At 34.4% G+C, this 18171-nt stretch overlaps 1 protein-coding gene across 2 annotated transcripts; it reads left to right on the forward strand.

Annotated features, from left to right (window-relative positions):
* Window positions 1–6814: 6814 nt before the first annotated feature.
* On the forward strand, window positions 6815–15065 carry LOC107826511 (cationic amino acid transporter 2, vacuolar). 2 transcript variants are annotated; one of them, XM_016653498.2, is made up of 14 exons: window positions 6815–7326; window positions 8243–8444; window positions 8649–8733; window positions 9717–9857; window positions 9941–10059; window positions 10139–10235; window positions 10350–10522; window positions 10649–10715; window positions 11128–11286; window positions 12605–12875; window positions 13278–13380; window positions 13898–14010; window positions 14237–14312; window positions 14487–15065. In XM_016653498.2, exons 1-14 carry the CDS (start codon window positions 7161–7163, stop codon window positions 14638–14640), a joined length of 1926 nt encoding a protein of 641 aa, XP_016508984.1. In that variant the 5' UTR covers window positions 6815–7160; the 3' UTR covers window positions 14641–15065. The 2 variants fall into 2 exon arrangements, with proteins under 2 accessions (XP_016508984.1, XP_016508985.1); XM_016653499.2 differs by lacking the exon at window positions 13898–14010 and having other exon boundaries at window positions 12605–12721; window positions 12822–12875.
* The last annotated feature ends 3106 nt before the right edge of the window (window positions 15066–18171 follow it).

An 18171-nucleotide genomic window follows, 5' to 3' on the forward strand; every position in this document is an offset into this window, starting at 1 on the left:
AGAACAGTATCAGCCCCTCGGGCTCACTCTCAAAATAGTATCAGCCCCTCGGGCTACCTCACAATCACTCATATCAGCCCTTCGGGCATAACATCAATCACTCAGAACAATATCAGCCCCTTGGGCTCACTCTCAGAATAGTATCAGCCCCTCGGGCTACCTCACAATCACTCATATCAGCCCCTTCGGGTACCCGCGCTCACTATGGGTGTGCAGACTCCGGAGGGGCCCCTTACGGCCCAAGCGTTATATCAAGCCACCTCGTGGCATCATCACTCAGCATATCCTCATATCACTTAAGCCACCGCGTGGCATATAAAGTATCTCAGGCCCTTGGCCTCATATCACTCGGCCTCACATCACTCAAGACATCGCGTTGCATAAATAGTAACTCAGGCCCTCGGCCTCATATCACTCAACATATCCTCACATATGGCCCTCGGCCTCACTCAGTCCAAAAATCATCACAAGCCCCTTGGGCATTAGTAAAACAGTAGTTCTCAGCCCAAAACATGATGTAGAAATATCATTTAAATTTCAAATCTGAGTAAAAGTGGCTGAGTTTGTAAAACAGCAGATATCAACAGGACTGAGTTCAAATAATAAGTCAAGCAGTGAGGAAATAGTGATAAAAATCCCTGAAGGGTTCAAATAGTTGGCACGAAACCCAAATATGGCAATCAGCCCAAATCATGATGATAACAAATGAATTTCAGTCAAATATTCAGTAAAATCATCAATCGGGATGGACCAAGTCACAATTCCCCAGTAGTGAAAGACCCCACGCTCATCATCCAGCGCGTATTTTGCCTTAATATAGCACTACGATGTGCAATTCAGAGTTTAAAACCCTTAGGACATCATTTACAACCATTACTCACCTCGAACTGGCTAATTCTCTAGCTCGCGATGCCTTTGCCCCTCGAATTGGCCTCCACGCGCGTCGAATCTATCCAAAATCAGAACGAATACGTCACAATATGCTAAGGGAACAAAGCCCAAGCGAAAACATTCGAAAAATATCAAAAACCCCGAAATTAGCAAATCCCGAGTCCCGGGCCCACGTCTCGGAATCGGGTAAAATTTACATTTTTAGAATCCTCATAACCTCACGAGTCTAACCATATCAAATTATCCAATTCCGATACCATTTGGTCATTCAAATCATCATTTTACATTTTTGAAAGGTTTCACCATTTTCTTCCCAAATTCCATCCCAAATCATGAATTAAATGATGAATTCAGTGATAGATTCATATATTCTAGCCAAATCTGAGTTAAAATCACTTACCCCGATGAATTTCTTGAAAAACCTTCGAAAAATCGCCAAAATCCGAGCTCTCTAGGTCAAAATATTAAATAAAACCCAAAACCTCGTATTTATAGGGTACCCCTCAGGTTTCAGCCTCCGCGAGCCGCACCAAATCGACCGCGGTCCGCACAAGCCAGTGCGGTCCGCGCAAACACAACCGCGGCCGCACAGGCCTTCTTCTGCAGTGACAGGCTTTAGTATTTTAGCCATAACTTTTGCTACAGATATCCAAATTGCTATATTTTTACCTTTCTGGAAACTAGATACGAAGGGCTACAACTTTCGTTTTTAAATCATCTCAAAATTCCTTGTGGATCAAAAGATATGAGCTTCCGAAGTTGGACCAACGATTTGTAGATCTTCATGACCGCGGCCGCGGTCACTTTTACGCGCCTAGCACTAAGCCAGCGCGCCCAACGCTAATTCTACCACGACCCATTTTCTACGTTCTGAAATATCTGTACTCGCTCAAAACTCACCCGAAACACACCCGGAGCCATCAGACCTCAACCCAAACATACCATCACCTCCCATAACACCATTAACACCTAGTCGGGTTTTCGAATCACTCCGAACAACATCAAACACAAAATCAACTTCGGATTCAAGCTTAAGAACTCCAAGAACTCTTAAATTATGCTTTCGATCAAAAAGTCTATCAAATCTCGTCTAAATGACCTGAAATTTTGCACGCACATCCCAAATGACACAACAAAACTACTAGAACTCTCGGAATTCCATTCTGACCCCTATATCAAAATCTCACCTATCGACCGGAAAGCGCCGAAATCTCTATTTCGCCAATCCAAGCCTAAACCTTTCACGGACTTCCAAAATGCATTCCGATCACGCTCCTAAGTCCCAAATAACCTAACGGAGCTAACCAAATTATAAAAATTCCCATCCGAGATCAAATACACATAAGTCAAATTTTGGTCAAACCGTTCAAATTTTAAGCTTTCAACTGAGACTGTTCTTCCAAATTCATTCTGATTAACCTGAAACCCAACACAAACGATTTACATAAGTCATAATACACCACACGGGGCAAGTCATGCCCGAGAACTGGCGGGCGAAATGCAAAAGCTCAAAGCGACCGGTCATCTCGTTACATCCTCCCTTACTTAAACATACGTTCATCCTCGAACGTGCTAAGACTTGTTTTAGTAGTATTGTGTTATTTCATATTGCATGTTATTTATTTTTTTAGTTAGAATTGATAGATTAGTTTTGCCAAATATTTGAATAATGTTATGATATTATATTTATAAATATTAATTTACTTTATCAAATGATGCTTACAAGACGTATGGTTTTAGTTTTTATAATTAATTAAAATAAATATTACTAATTTGGAAAATATATATCAATTCATTTTTACAATATTGTTATAAATATATGATTACTAATTAATGTATATTCAAGAAAAAATATGCATCTTAAATACCAAATCTAATATCATTTATACTTATAAAAAATCATTTATAGGCATATATTTATTATATTAACTTTTAAATTTTGATAAGTATATATTTATTATATTAATTTTTAAATTTTGATATTTACTTTATTTAAAATTTAATTTAACTCTATAATTACGCTTGTGCAATCAAACATTGCACTTGTAATTACAGAGAAATTATATTATGTCAAACAAATACATTATCATAATTATTATATTGTGTAATTACTACTCCAAAAGTTACACCAAATTCAATATCAGTTGGCTTTCCAAACAGAACACAAAAGTTGCAAGAGATTCAATAAAGGATGCAAAAATTTCTTTTCTGTTTACATTCAATTCTTCTGCCACATGGCAAAATATGAAAAGGAAAACAAAGAAAGAAAAAAGATCCGATCCCGCTTTCCTTCAATTCCGCAACAATGAAGATTCATTTTGAATCCCTTTTTGCAGACTATCTCTGGTATTTGTTGAACACAGGTTTCGCCAAAAATCTATTTATCTATATCTATCTATATTATTATAAGAGTATGAATATAATGTCGGTTTACAAAAATAACTTTATAATGTTAAGTATAATAACTCATAATAAAAGAACAAAAACGGAATTCTAAATATTAGCTTTATAATCCTATTAGATTTAGGACATAACACTACACGCTAATATTTAGGACTTTAAAATTAACTAAATTTTGGTTATTAAATCTTTCTTTATTGAACTAGGTAAGATTCATAAATAAAAATATTAAATTTAACCTTGTATTAGAAGAATAAAAAGAGAATGGTCTAAATTCGTATGGAAAGGCTTCGAAAAAATTTGGAGTTAAAAAAATCGAAAGATTATAAATTCAAGAGTCCACTTTGACTCAACGTTTTTTAAAAACGAATAATAGTATATATTTTACCTTCTTTATTTATATTAGAAATTGAAGGAATTTTTTTTACTTTGAACAAAATACAGTTCCTTCAAAAGTTGTAGTTGCATTTTATGTCGATTTTAATTAAAATTAGTCTTAAAATTAATTTATTTTATTTGTTGTTTGATCTTCATGATTTTTTCTATCTTTAATTATTTAAGTAGAATCAACATTTTAACATTTACAGAAAATTTTATTTACTTTTCATCTCATAAATCAAACATGTTGTTTAATGAAAAATTTACGCGAGTTTTCAACATTGAATAGTTATTGATGGGGTACATACACAATACACATACCGAAATTAATCTATCCTTATTTATTTATATTTTCATATATTTTGAAAATAGTAAGTAAATAAAAAATTCTTACAAATTACATCGTGACTCCAAGCTAATGTCATGTCCTAATGATAAGTAACCTAACTTGTTGGTTTACAAAAATAACTTTATAATATTAAGTATAATAACTCATAATAAAAGGACATAATTCTAGATATTAACCTTATAACCCTATTAGTTTTAGGACATAATACTACACGTTAGGAATCCTATTAGTATAATTACTTTCGGGCTGTCAAATTCATATAAAATTGAACAAGTAAATATCTTTAGTCATGTTACTTTTAGGATATACTTCTTAAAAATTTCTATTACTATTTTAATTTGAAAATTATTATAATGTCCTATTACTAATTTAATTTGAGAATGTATTATATTGTCCAAATCCGTTTAGAAAAAAGAGAGCACATATTATTATAAAAGCATAAATACAATATTAATATACCAAAGTAGCCCTAAAATATTAAACGAAAGAATTCATTGGGAAAGGACATAACTGCAATAACTTATTTTTTGGACTACAATATATTTTATGCTAATTTTTAATATTTAATAATTTAAAATTAATAAAATTTGGTCTATTAAATACCTACTAAGAATATGTTTGAAGATTTAATAAAATCAATTTCATTAGAATTCTTCGTATTGGCAATACATTATCACTCCATAATGCCCAATATCCAAAAAAAATTATTAAATGAACCGCATAAAGAGTTGAAATTGAGGGAAAATAAGACCTCCACGATAATATATTTTTATATTATATTGAACTATTTTTCTACTAAAATAATATATTTTTTAATCAATTTTTCGTGTAGTATTAAAAAATACCCAATTATTAAACAACAAGTAAGAAAATTTTTAAGATTATAAACTTGTGAGAAAGAGAAAAAAATTGGTTCGTAAGAGTCAATACCACTAATAATTCTACAAACTAAAGATATAAAAGTGAAATGTCATATCAATATTTTACTCTTTGAAAATAAAATTTATGGTGGATAAAATTATAATTAAGATTAAATTTTCAAAATAAGATATGAACTAATATTAAGATCTGAATCAGCATAGAATAAATTATTTTTTATTTTAAAACCAACTAATAAAATCTGATAATTTTATTTAGCAAGAGAATCCAATTCAATTATTTTTTAATTCATCATATGAGTAACATTCTTATTCAAGTTAAAGAAATCTTAGGGTACATAAATTTATTCCATAAAAAGAGCGTTAGAACACAAAGTAAAAATATTGATATATTATAAGAATTAAAATGTTATACAAGTGTCTGAAGAAGCACAATCAAAGCTAAATCCTAGAAAAGAACAAGCTTTCAAAATTATATTATAAAGAGTCGACTCTGCTATAGCGGGATTATTCTTTCTAAATGCCTCCGGCGGAATCGAAATAATATTTCTATGTCATGCATTACTTGCAAATATCATATCAAGATGCATGACACTGTTAGCAATAATAGTAAGTGGTGTACCAATAACAATTTTATTGTAAGACCACCCACTTTAGATTTGATATACATCTTCAAACAACTTAAATAACCACCACAAATATATCAAAGAAGAGCAATGATGCTAAATTTATAAGGAGAACAAAATTGATAATGAAACACTTATGGCTAAGTTTCAAACGATCAAAATAATTACCTGGAGTTCTAGAGATATATTGGATATTAATGAACTATATGATGGTGTAATAGTAGTACATTTAATAAGAGAAATATTTCTATCATTAGATTAAAACACTATTTGTGTAAATCATGATAGAATTAAAGGATCTCTTAGCTAGAAGAAATGAATATGTTGATCAACTAAATAAAAGGTTGATTGCAAAATTTTATAATAAAACAAAAAGTTTTTCTGTTTTTGACTCAATAGAAAATGATACCAATAATTACTACCAAGAAGAACACTTAAATACTTCAATACCAAATGACCTTCTAACATACATATTTGTTGTCAAGTTTATTATTTCTTATATATGTTAGTGTCACCGTATATATAATATACTAAGTTAAAATTGATATTCCATTGTATATTTGTCTGTCATGCTACTGAAAAACTTAGATACGCCTAATAGCTTATATAATAGCACACACATGGTACATAAATTTTTTGACAATAACGTCATACATGCAAAAAATTATGATACTGGTCAATGTGCTTCTAAGTATAATCTTATCCCTGAATTCAACTTTCATCTTTCGAAACTAAGGAATATCCTTTTAAATTTGTATGAAAATAATTTTAGTATGTTTATGTTTTGCAAATATAATAAATAAAATACAAAGACAAACATCCTAAATATTGGACTATATTTACTATACTATATTTTCGTACATGAATAACTGTATGTTTCAAGAGGCATATCAAGATCGACAATAAAAGTTATGGTTAAGGCAGAGCAACCAAAGCATTAGGAGGAAACATACACAAAAAAATATTGTCCACAAAGAAGTGTTGGTTAAGATACCATCACATTAAACACTTTTAAACTATAATACATAATTATCTAACTAACATGACAAAATTGATCATTTGTATAAGTTTTGATGATATCCTTTTATTTTAAATTCATGTATTATGCTAATGTAATAATATTTTTCTAATTAAATTTTATTGTTCCTTCATATAAATAAATGTTTAAATCATCACGTGTCATTATTAACGTGTAACACATGTTGAAGATACTAATTAAAAAAAAGGAATAAGATAAAAGTTGCATGAAAAAAAATAGAAATAAGTCAACTTCCACGACTCCAAGTCCCTTCGAGGACATCCAATTTTTTAAAGTCAACTTTGAAGGAGGAGTTAGGTGTACGGTTGGTAAGGAGGAAATTCATTCATAGGCTAAACGTGGGAAGACTAATAATTGAATTACGCAACATTTTCTTTTATTGGCTGAGATTTGAGGATTCTCTCTTTTATTCTCCTCCTAAGTTGTGCTGCCCAAAGGCCTCGATTTTCGAGGAATCTAATATCTTTCCAATCTTTGGGTTTGCAGCTAGCTCAGCCCCCTCCCCCAATTCTTGGACGCTAACTAATTTAATATTATAATTCAATTGATCATAGGCTTCATATTTATTGTGAAAAATCAATACTCAATAAGTTGTTGAAATGGGGCTTGTTGGTGGTGGCGAAGGAGGGTGTTTTGTTGGGGGAGTGAGAAGTCTAATAAGGAGGAAACAGGTTGATTCTGCTCATTCCAATCCTTCTTCTGCTGCTGCTACTTCTCATAATCAGTTAGCTAAAGCTTTAACTGTTCCTCACCTTGTTGCCATAGGTAATCCAAATCAAACATTTTTTTTTACTTCTCATTCTTTCGAGTTGCTTTTTAGGTTCTTTGACTTTTTTTTGTCTTTGCTGTTTATGAATTCTAAGTTGAATTAGATTTTGAAACCGTCACGTTATCAACCCAAAATTGTTATTGATAAAGACTATTGTCATTATTCCAAGTGAGTTGGGAATATAATCCCACTATAATTACAATTTGAATACTGAACGTGGCGGACTGAATCATTATCCCATTGTGTATGAATACGCATTCTCTTTCTGGCAAGTGAAGATATACGTCTAAACTTTCAGTAACTTATGATCAGGCAAGGCAGAGATTATTTAGTTCGGATTTTTCCTGTAAAAAAGAAGATAGGATACCTGATTATTCAGACCTTTATCGAATCATATGTGCTCTCAAGAACTGGTGGAAAGTATAGACTTCTTCCTGCATTCCTTCGTTTCTACAAAAAGTCAATTAGTTTGGGTTGGCATAGGCGTAGAAGATTTGATTGAATGAATGCCACCTTGGTAGACCTTTACATTTATGTTGCAATAAGCTTATGAAAAGTGCAAGCCCGATAATCTTTTCTTGCTAATTTTACTCTTTCAGTTCTTTCATATTTTCTTTCACTAAGAAAAAAAAATCGTATCATTGTTATCAAATTTGTTTAAGTACATTAATAAATGATACCCTAGCAAATTATGTTTTAGATTAGGTGCGAATTGTGAACTTTTACCCTCCCACAAACCAAAGGATTCTCCTTTTAATTTTATTAAGATTATGAATTTTATGGTGCTGATCGCTGAAAGGAGTAAACCATGCAATGTATGCTTCAAATTGGATGTTGCTAAATAATGAAGAGTGTATGTGTTAGTTCATTAGCTTAACAATTGTTTTGTGACTTGTGGCTGATTTTTTGAAGGTGTTGGTTCCACAATTGGTGCGGGGGTTTATATTCTGGTTGGAACGGTTGCAAGAGAGCACTCTGGTCCTGCCCTCACCTTTTCCTTTTTGATAGCTGGAATAGCAGCTGCGCTTTCGGCCTTTTGCTACGCAGAGCTTGCAAGTCGTTGTCCATCTGCTGGGAGTGCCTATCACTACTCTTACATATGTGTCGGAGAAGGGTAATGCCAAAATTTTTGGTGCCTCTTATCATGTGAATGTGATAGGAAAAGTTTGTAATTTTACCGATCATGGCTTTTCTTTTCCTAGATTATATCTGAACAATCATATCATATTCTTATATTGACTTTAAATATTTTTGCTTTTGATAAATTTGAGGATCGGATACGGTCGTAACAGAAATTTCCTATCATGATGTCTCTCAGTGTTGCGTGGCTGATCGGCTGGGCGCTGATATTGGAATACACGATTGGAGGTTCTGCAGTTGCTCGTGGCATATCTCCAAATCTGGTTTAGTATTATAATTCCTTTGATCTTTTTCTGAATTACTATGTTTCCTTTATCTAGTATTCCAAGCCTATACAAAATTTTCCCTTCAAAAGGGTGATTGCTTTGTTGCTTTTTGTAAATTTTCTGCACCCTTTTGGGCGAAGTATCTTAGCCAGCATTAAAATATGGATGTTTTAGCACTGATTTTGGGATTGTTATGAGTTTCTGATCTTTAGAAAGGCGGAGAAGTGTGAAAGTGACCTATTTCAGTTGGTATGTAAGAAGAAAGCTGTATGTTCCAATAGTAGAGCTAGTGATTGCTTTTTTCTTCAGGTTTTTACTTTTGTTGTTCTGATATTGACATTTGATAATGTTCTGTATCCATATTTATCCCTGTGGAAAGGAAAGCGTTGGGAATACTAGAGTTATATCAAGTTTAATAGGCTTTTCTTGTGCACTCTGATTTTCTGTTTTTACTGGAAGTATCCTCTCCATACTAGTAATAACTTTGTATTTGTGACTCGTGCTTTCTCTATTCTGGTGCTTAGTGGAATTTAACATGGTAAAAGCTGACTTACAGGAAAAAGAAAATAGTGATGCAAGTCATCTAAGATCCTCTTGTTGTCTAGTTGCTTTTCTGCTGATTTTCAAGTTATAGATACTACATTTCTGTTTACAACCAAAATCTGATTGTTCGGATACTTAATTTTTTGGATGTTAATAGTTTCTACTAATTGTAATCTGAGTTTACATATTTTCTTGTACATGCGCATGTTCTGTTTTCATTTCTTTCTCTTGTTTTTTTTAACACAATCTAATGTCTAAGGATAGATTGAATTTTATAGTTTTCTTTCTCTCCAAGGCAAAAGAAAATCAAACATTTGATTGTTAGTTTTTGTTTTTTGTTTTTATGAAGAACATGAATGCTCAACCTATCTATTGGATTATCATAAGATCTAAGTTTTCCCTCGTGACACTTCTTTATTACCCTTTTCAATCCACAGGCTACGCTTTTTGGAGGTCCAGATAGCCTGCCAGCTTTCGTAGCTCGTCATACGATCCCAGGACTGGACGTTGTGGTGGACCCATGTGCAGCAATTTTAGTTTTTGTTGTTACTGGGCTTCTATGTGTGGGGATTAAAGAGGTATTGTCCATGTATATAAAGTTCTCTCTCTTTCTCTTAGAGTTTCTTCCTTTGTTTGTGCTAATTTTAATCATATTTTGAAGAGTACGATGGTACAAGGATTTGTCACTACAGCAAATGTATGTGCCATGATTTTTATCATTGTTGCTGGTGGATATCTAGGATTCAAAACTGGATGGCCAGGCTATGAGCTACCTGTCGGGTAATTGACGGTCCTGTACAAACAGTCTTCCGTACTTTCTTCACTAGATCTGCCTTTTTATTTTTTCTTCTATTGACAGGTATTTCCCCTATGGGGTTGATGGTATGCTTGTTGGGGCTTCAACTGTCTTCTTTGCCTTCATTGGGTTTGATTCAGTTGCTAGTACTGCTGAGGAGGTACCGCAAAATCCTTTACAGTGTTATGTGTCTCCTAATAGCTATTATCAATGTAAAGGATTCTTAAATTATTGAATCTTGTAAGTTTTATTTCTTACAACTCACTTGTAACAGGTGAAGAATCCTCAGCGCGACCTGCCAATGGGGATTGGTTTTGCATTATCGATATGTTGTTCTCTGTACATGTTAGTCTCTGCAGTGATTGTTGGTTTGGTACCCTATTATGCTATGGATCCCGACACACCAATCTCCTCTGCATTTGCGAGCCATGGAATTAAGTGGGCAGCGTAAGAAAATGATTTTGGCCTTACGACATCATGTTCAGCCATTCCTTAATTACGGGTAGTATGAGGTGAAATCTGCTCTTTTCTTTTTATTTATCCTAATGTTCTTTTGTCTGGTTCTCACTACAGATATATAATAACAGTAGGAGCTTGTACTGCTCTTTGCTCAACATTAATGGGCTCACTTTTGCCTCAGGTAACAAGAGTGGACCAGTTAGTTCTTAACTAGCTAGTAGATATATAGGAGACCAATTTATGATTGGATTTTCAGTGTTACTACTTTAAAAATACATCTCTCCAAAGCCTTCTTTCATTTTCTTTTGCTAAGAACGTCAATTGGTCTCTGTTACTTATAGCAAAGATACAACAATCAATGCTGGAAGCATGTAACTGGAAAACTGCTGCATGTGACTTGTTACCTCTTTGATGTTTCATATAATTACTTATTAACTTAATGTAGGGCTGGATTAATGCAGATGGCCTGCTTACAGATCCTTGGATATGTTATCCTTTATTGAAACAAGATACTTTCTTTCTGCTTTGACAGTATTTAGCTCCTTGTTTGGTAGCTAGCAGCATCTCACAATCTTTTCTCTTGTGTTTTTCAGCCTAGAATACTTATGGCGATGGCTCGGGATGGTTTGTTGCCTTCATTTTTCTCAGATGTGAATAAACATACTCAAGTTCCTGTTAAAAGCACTGTAACAACCGGTTTACTTGCTGGAACCCTGGCCTTTTTCATGGATGTTGAACAGTTGTCAGGAATGGTATGCTTACCTTCTGTGAAATAGTTAATTCATGTCAATTGAACTCGCATCCTGAAGCTGCCAAAACTATATTCCCCTCTAACATGTTATTTCTATTCTTAAATGGTGCCACATCTGCTGCAGCTTCAAATTTCTAATTACTTTCTTTGCTTCATAGAAAGTCTTGCATGAAAATCTGCAAATTTGGCATTTATCTGATATGGATTAAATGAGAAGCATTTATAACATTAATCCTTTTGCTATTTATATCCCTTTGCTATTTCTAGTATCTTTTATTCTCCTTATTTCTGCGGGAGGGTTTGGAGACAATTGGAGGAAGCAATATCTAGACTAATAGTTAGTTTTTGGGTCAGCACAATCTCCCCATTTTTAATGCTATATCTTTTCTTTCTTTTCTCATCATTGACTTGTACTTATTTTTTTGCTAGTTGAAAACATTATGATGTTTACTGTGAATTTATTAAGTGCTCGAGGGGAAAACTGTAAGAACATGATATGTTCCTAGACTTCTAATATGTTTGAAGTCCAGTTTTAGCAATTCACATCAGACTAGTCAAAATTAAAAGCGTCAAAGCTTGCTGGGGCCTTAAGCGCAAAGTGGAATTAAAGCGTGAGCATTAACAAACATAGGCTCTTCATCCAAAAATAAAAATGTTATATATAGGTAATGTAAGGAAAAAGACTACTAATGCAAACAATAACTAATTAGATAAAAGAATTGAAAAAACTATAATTAAGCATAATATATGAAGTAAAAATAGTTCGAACCATGGACCATTGACCTTCTGGGATTTCTTGGTTATAAAAAAAATTATGAGGCCAATTAAGGATAAAAGCTATTTAAATTTCTGATTTAGATTGAAATATGTAGCTGTATGGTTTTTGAAGCTATTCTTCTTATATAGCATTCTAAAAAGAAAAAGAAGCCAGTCGTCTTGTTCTAAATTCTAATTTCTTTGTATTCTGGATCATGGAAATTTAGTCATTACATTTTTTAACAATTAATGTATCAGTTACCAACTATATATGGTGGGTACTGTTGCCCCTTAAGACAAATCTCATAGATGATGAGGCACAAACCTTAGCACCTTAGTGCTTACACTAAAGCGCCACCTAAGCAAAGTGAAGCGCAACATTTGGCTTTAACTGAGTTTTAGGACTTAAGGGCGTTTCAGATGAGCCATTAATAACAGTGATTCACATACTTTGTGAACCAACAAAGTAAGTGCCGTGCCACTGAGGTTGTTTGTGGTTAGTTTCTTACTAAGGATTTTTGTATAAAGTTCTTGATTGTCATTGAGTCATTTTATTTTTGCAGGTCAGTGTTGGTACACTTCTTGCTTTCACAATGGTAGCGATCTCAGTGTTGATTCTTCGATATGTTCCACCAGATGAGGTCCCACTTCCATCGTCTTTCCAGGCGGCGATAGACTCTGTAAGCCAACGGCTTAGTGAAAGTAGTAGTAGTACAGACATTAATGTTGAGAACACCAAAGTTCCAGTTGTCTCCTTTGATGACGCTACTCCTCTTTTAGATGGGGTACCAGTCACGCATCCACGTGTGGAGAAAGCAGCAGTCCGATTTAGCTGTGAGTTAATTCTGAATTCTATTTGTCAATTGACTATTATTCTGATATGAACTTCAGCGGGTGCTAAAGATGAGCATCTATCCTGCATGTGAAGAATTCAGAAAATCAGACTAAAGGTAAAACTTACAGATTGTGCAAGTTGTGGTAAAAGGGAAAAGGATATTGAGGGTGAGAGGAAAAACATTTGAATATCCTCATCTCATGATTAAGCCAAAGAACTCAAAAGAGACGGATCCAATAACTACCTTATACGCCCCTCTTTCTTTCTTATTTGCAGCAATTCAATAGCCTAATATGTGGTTCCACATTTAATTGTAACATATTAAAATTATCTGAATAGGTATCCTGTCTAACTTAAAATTCGAGCAATCATGTTGTTCCTTCTCTTCGGCTTTCTTGCAGTTTTCATTGACCAAAGGCGGAAAGTTGCTGGCTGGACAATCATGTTCACGTGTATTGGAGTGTTTATGCTTACATCTGCTACTTCAATTCGTAGCCTGCCAGAGTGAGTGCTCTCTCTCTCTCTCTCTGGTATTTTGCATTTTACCTGTTTATATTTTGAAGAACTGCTGAGATGATTTGCAAGGGACCAAAATGATGTGTGAGAAGGTCAATCACCGGGATGCTCGGCATCCAATATCCATGCTTGTGCATGTATATAGATGTAAATTTAGTAAATTAAGGTTACGTAGGACTCCTTTAATAATTCACTAATTTTTAATTATCAAGATGAAGGGGAGCCTTGGCGTAACCGGTAAAGTTGCTGCCATGTGACCATGAGGTCACGGGTTCAAGACGTGGAAATAGCCTCTTGTAGAAATGCAGGGTAAAGTTGCGTACAATAGACCCTTGTGGTCTGGCCCTTCCCCGGACCCCGCGTATAGCGGGAGTTTAGAGCACCGGGCTGCCCTTTTGTAATTATCAAGATGTTAGCCAGTTTTTGGTACATGTGTTGCAAATTGTACAGGTAGCTATTGCTTGTTTACTATAATCTTACTCGTGATAATTTATATCATAAACAGCCCTATGAGGTTCACACTCTGTGGAATTGGTGGGTTGTTCCTGCTATCTGGTCTTATAGTGCTTACCTGCATAGACCAAGATGATGCAAGGCACAAATTTGGACACACAGGAGGTATGCTGTGTTTATATATGCCTGAATTAAGATTTATTAGAGTGCTTCTACCAAGAACTTCCAACTATGTATTGTATTGGTGGGCCACGACTACAGCATATCAGCTTCCGTTTAGTGCATCTGACCTTAAAAATTACGTCTAATTACAATTTCTACTGCTTGACACTAGTAGTGAGTTTTCTGCAGATACATGGTCAACCTTAAAGTGTACTTTTGCTTCCTGTAGGATTCACTTGTCCGTTCGTGCCACTTCTACCTATTGCTTGCATTCTCATCAATTCCTACTTGTTAATTAACATTGGGTGAGTGCTCAGACCTGCTAGAGTATTATTTTAAACTATGACGTGGGGAATTCCGCATTTAGGTTTTGTGGGACTATTATATATGTTTTCCCACTCACAAGAGATGGTCTACCAGCTGATGCATGCAAAAACTATCTTCTTTTTTACATATATCCCTGCTTTCATGTGCTGCAGTGGTGCAACTTGGATGCGTGTATCACTGTGGCTGGCACTAGGTGTGTGTGTATATGCTTTCTATGGTCGAACCCACAGTTCACTGCAGAATGCAGTTTATGTTCCAGCAACCCATGTTGATGAAATTTACCAGAGCTCTGCTTCCCTTGCATAGTAACATATTACTGCTGGCGTCAGTGATAACTCGTCTTCAATTGAACTCAGAAGCAGCATCCAAGATCAGCTGTCTTCGTGCACGGTGAAGCAGAAAAACACATTGGCTTCCCAAGTGTTCTGTCTATAGAAAAACTACACACGTCTTTCCCTGTATGTGTCACATTATATTTTGTTGCCTGTAGGACTTGAATTTAAGGAGGAAATTAAAGAAAGGGGGAAGGGTAAAGAAAAATAATGGAAAAAAAAAGATATGTGATTCCAAGTCACTATACCACATTCACATTGTTATCAAAAGTGGCTCCTTGATTCTTCGAGCCTCTTGTATGTTTACCATAATTGTCATAGGGATAGGTTGGAGCTAATATAGTATAGTTGAAAATGTACAAATGCTGTGTGAAATGCAGATCAAAGTGTTTATCTTGAGTTCCACGAGTCTGCTATTTCCTTCTGAATTTTTTTCCCAAAAAAATGCATTAGTTAAATCTTTATGCTGGTTGGAAGTTTTTCCTTTTCTATTACTGATACAGCGTTTTAGTGTTTTTTGTCAGTTGGGTCCAAACTCTAGACATTTACACTTATGGCATGTTTGGCCAAGTTGCAAAAATCAGCTTATTTTGAGAAGTGTTTTTTCTCAAAAGTACTTTCGATGAGAAGCAGTTTGTGTTTGGCTAATTAATTTGAAAAGCACTTCTGAGCAGTAATTAGTGTTTGGCCAAGCTTTTAAAAACTACTTTTAAATGTATTTTTATCAAAAGTGTTTTTTAAAAAAGTGCTTTTGGAGAGAAGTTACTTTTTTTCTGCTTCTCCTTTTCGACATCACTTGTTTTTTCCTTCCAAAACTTGGCCAAACATCTCAATTTTTGGAAAAGAAATACTTTTGGCTAAAAAAAAAGCACTTTTGGCCCAAAAATGCCAAACAGGCTATTAAGTTTGTTTTGGTCATCTACTGCCGAATCTAAATTAAACAGAACACACTTCGAGCATAAGGGAATTGAAAAAGAAATGAATGGATCATTGCATATTAAGAAAATAGATGTACTCAAAGCTGACTCTAACGTATTTTTTCCTAGGAATAAACCTAGATAGTCCCTCATGTATGGATATAGGAGTATTTTTGTCCCTTATTTATACTACTAAATATAAAACATCCCTTATGTTTGTAAAAGTGGACAGATTTGATCTAACCTTTAACTGGGTTCTTAAAGGCTAAAACTAAGGGGAAGCCTCAACTTAAGTTAAAAGAAACTGAAATTTTGTAAGCCAGTTATATTCCATTCTCCTTCTTCCCCCAAATTAATCTCATCGATCTAGGGATGCTTATCATGTGGATATTTACGCTTAATAATTTGGCTTATCGGTTATCGATTTATAAATATAATAATCTGTTAGCCAACCAATAAGACATCGGACGGATTGGTATAGCGCTAAATCGAATAGACAATAAAAAAGAAATAGAGAATTAGAGATAAGGAAAAATTTGGAGTAAAGCATCATATCTGCTCGGTGTTCGCCTCTCTCTAGTCGAGCATGTATATAATCCAGATTCCAAACAGAATAGTGGCTAAAATTTCTTGACTTTGCTTTGTCTTTGCAATGATTCTGGATGAAGTAAATAAAGCCCTTTGAAAACTGAACTAACTAAGTTAGACTAGAAAATAAAAATTTAGAATAAAGGTACTCTTCCAACAATTTCATGTCTACTCTTCAATGTAGTTCAATTGCCAACCTGCCTTATTGGTAGAGTCACCGCAAATCAAATTCATTCAAAGCTGGAGCGGGTGTAGTATTTGGGCAACGAGTTTGGTCATATCAAGAGAGAGAAACGACTGACGAGATTGGGAGAAATTTTAATTAGGGACTTGGATTATAGAGAAGAGAAAGAGACGCCTACTGCGGGCTGCTACTTCTAGTGTTGAATTGAGAAATTAGGGATTTAGGGTTTCAAATATTACTTTATATGGGTAAAAGTATAAATATAAAAATTTTAACGGGTTAACGGTTTATCCGATAAGGAAATTGAGTAATCCGCACCCAAATCATTTAGCTGTTTATTATAAAATTTTAATTCGTTCACCAACCTTTACCACGATAAACCGATACCAATAAGCAAATAAGTTATTTTTGCAGTTCGGTTAAGATTACGGTTCAGTTTTAAATAGTCCTACGTCGATCCCTTTGCTCATCCACTCTCCCACTCCGTCAACCCCCTGTTCCCACAAAAATGACTGCAAGGAGTAACAACAAAAGGAAATATGAAAACTAAGGATCTAAGTCAGTCTGAGATGAGTTAGTGCCTGCTTTGGACCACAAAGAAGAACATTGAAGAAGGAAGAGTAAAAGATAAGAATGGACCTTCGAATGAGCTGAAAATATTCTTTCTGATTTGATTAAAAATAACCTTCCAGTCAAAATTATCACAGCAGTTCAAAAGGTGGATCAAGAAAATGGAATCAGAAGATCAACAAACTACTTTGATCGAAAATTTGAATGGAGACTGAAAGTGAAACTGAAGCCTCTGTTCCAGCCCTGTTGTTCTCTGCTGGAATTGAGGGGGAGAAGCTTTTAATTTCTGTATAAGTGGTGGACGTTTTTCTTAGGTGGCATTTTCTGTATTGAAGGGAGACGAAGATGGATTTGTAAGTTGAAAAATGTTTGTGAAATGACGATTCTTCCGTAGTGTCAATGGAGGAAGGGACAGTTGAAATAGTGGAAAAATGATTATAATGGAGTGAACTATGATGGTATTAGCAATGACAATGATGGTGGATTTGGAAAAAATGAGTGATGTTAGATTGACGACAGTTGACGTTAGTTTTTGTATTTTTTTCGTTAGTTTTAGGAACCCAATTAATGGGCAGAATCTGTCCACTTTTACAAAGTTAAGGGATGCTTCATATTTAGTAATATATAAATAAAGGACAAAAATATTCCTATACCCATACATAAGAGACTATCTAGGTTTATTCCTCTATATGTTTCCTCTTCCCTTTTCCCCTCCTCTTGTACCGTACGGCTAATTAATAATGAATGACAGAAAGAAACTCTTTATTTTGACTAAGCATGCAACTTTCCTTCTCTATGAATTAGAAATAGGGAATAATTTTCACTGGTTGTAGCCAAAAGGACAATGTCATGGAAAAATTGGATGGACTAGCTACTTTTTGGGTCGGTTGTTAAGATTTTGTCAGCTTTGTAAATATATTAGTAAAGTAGCCATTAGTTCATTTAAATTAGACTAGACTGACATTTTTGGCCCCAACCAAACAAGAAACAACTCCAGTAATCGGTACTATAGCCGGAAGCTTTGACATGTAGAACTCCAACATAATATGCTGGGAGTTCAAAAATATTTTGGATTTTCGAACCCCATGAATGATCCATAGGGCTCAAATCTCGATAAAATTAAAATCAAGCAACGATTCCTGAAATTTAAAGCTACATCAGATCAAATTCCTAGGGTTCCAACATGTAGTATAATTTAGCTTCTCTTCGTCTCTTTCTCAAGTTTTCTCTAGTCAGGTTGACGGAC

Source organism: Nicotiana tabacum, chromosome 22 (assembly GCF_000715075.1).
Source record: "Nicotiana tabacum cultivar K326 chromosome 22, ASM71507v2, whole genome shotgun sequence".
In the NCBI taxonomy this organism is placed as follows: Eukaryota; Viridiplantae; Streptophyta; class Magnoliopsida; order Solanales; family Solanaceae; genus Nicotiana; species Nicotiana tabacum.

Coding starts and splice junctions, on each gene's coding strand:
- LOC107826511 (XM_016653498.2), top strand. CDS start 7,161: ATGGGGCTTGTTGGTGGTGGCGAAGGAGGGTGTTTTGTTGGGGGAGTG. Junction 8,445..8,648: donor TACATATGTGTCGGAGAAGG/GTAATGCCAAAA, acceptor GATGTCTCTCAG/TGTTGCGTGGCTGATCGGCT. Junction 14,011..14,236: donor CAAATTTGGACACACAGGAG/GTATGCTGTGTT, acceptor TGCTTCCTGTAG/GATTCACTTGTCCGTTCGTG.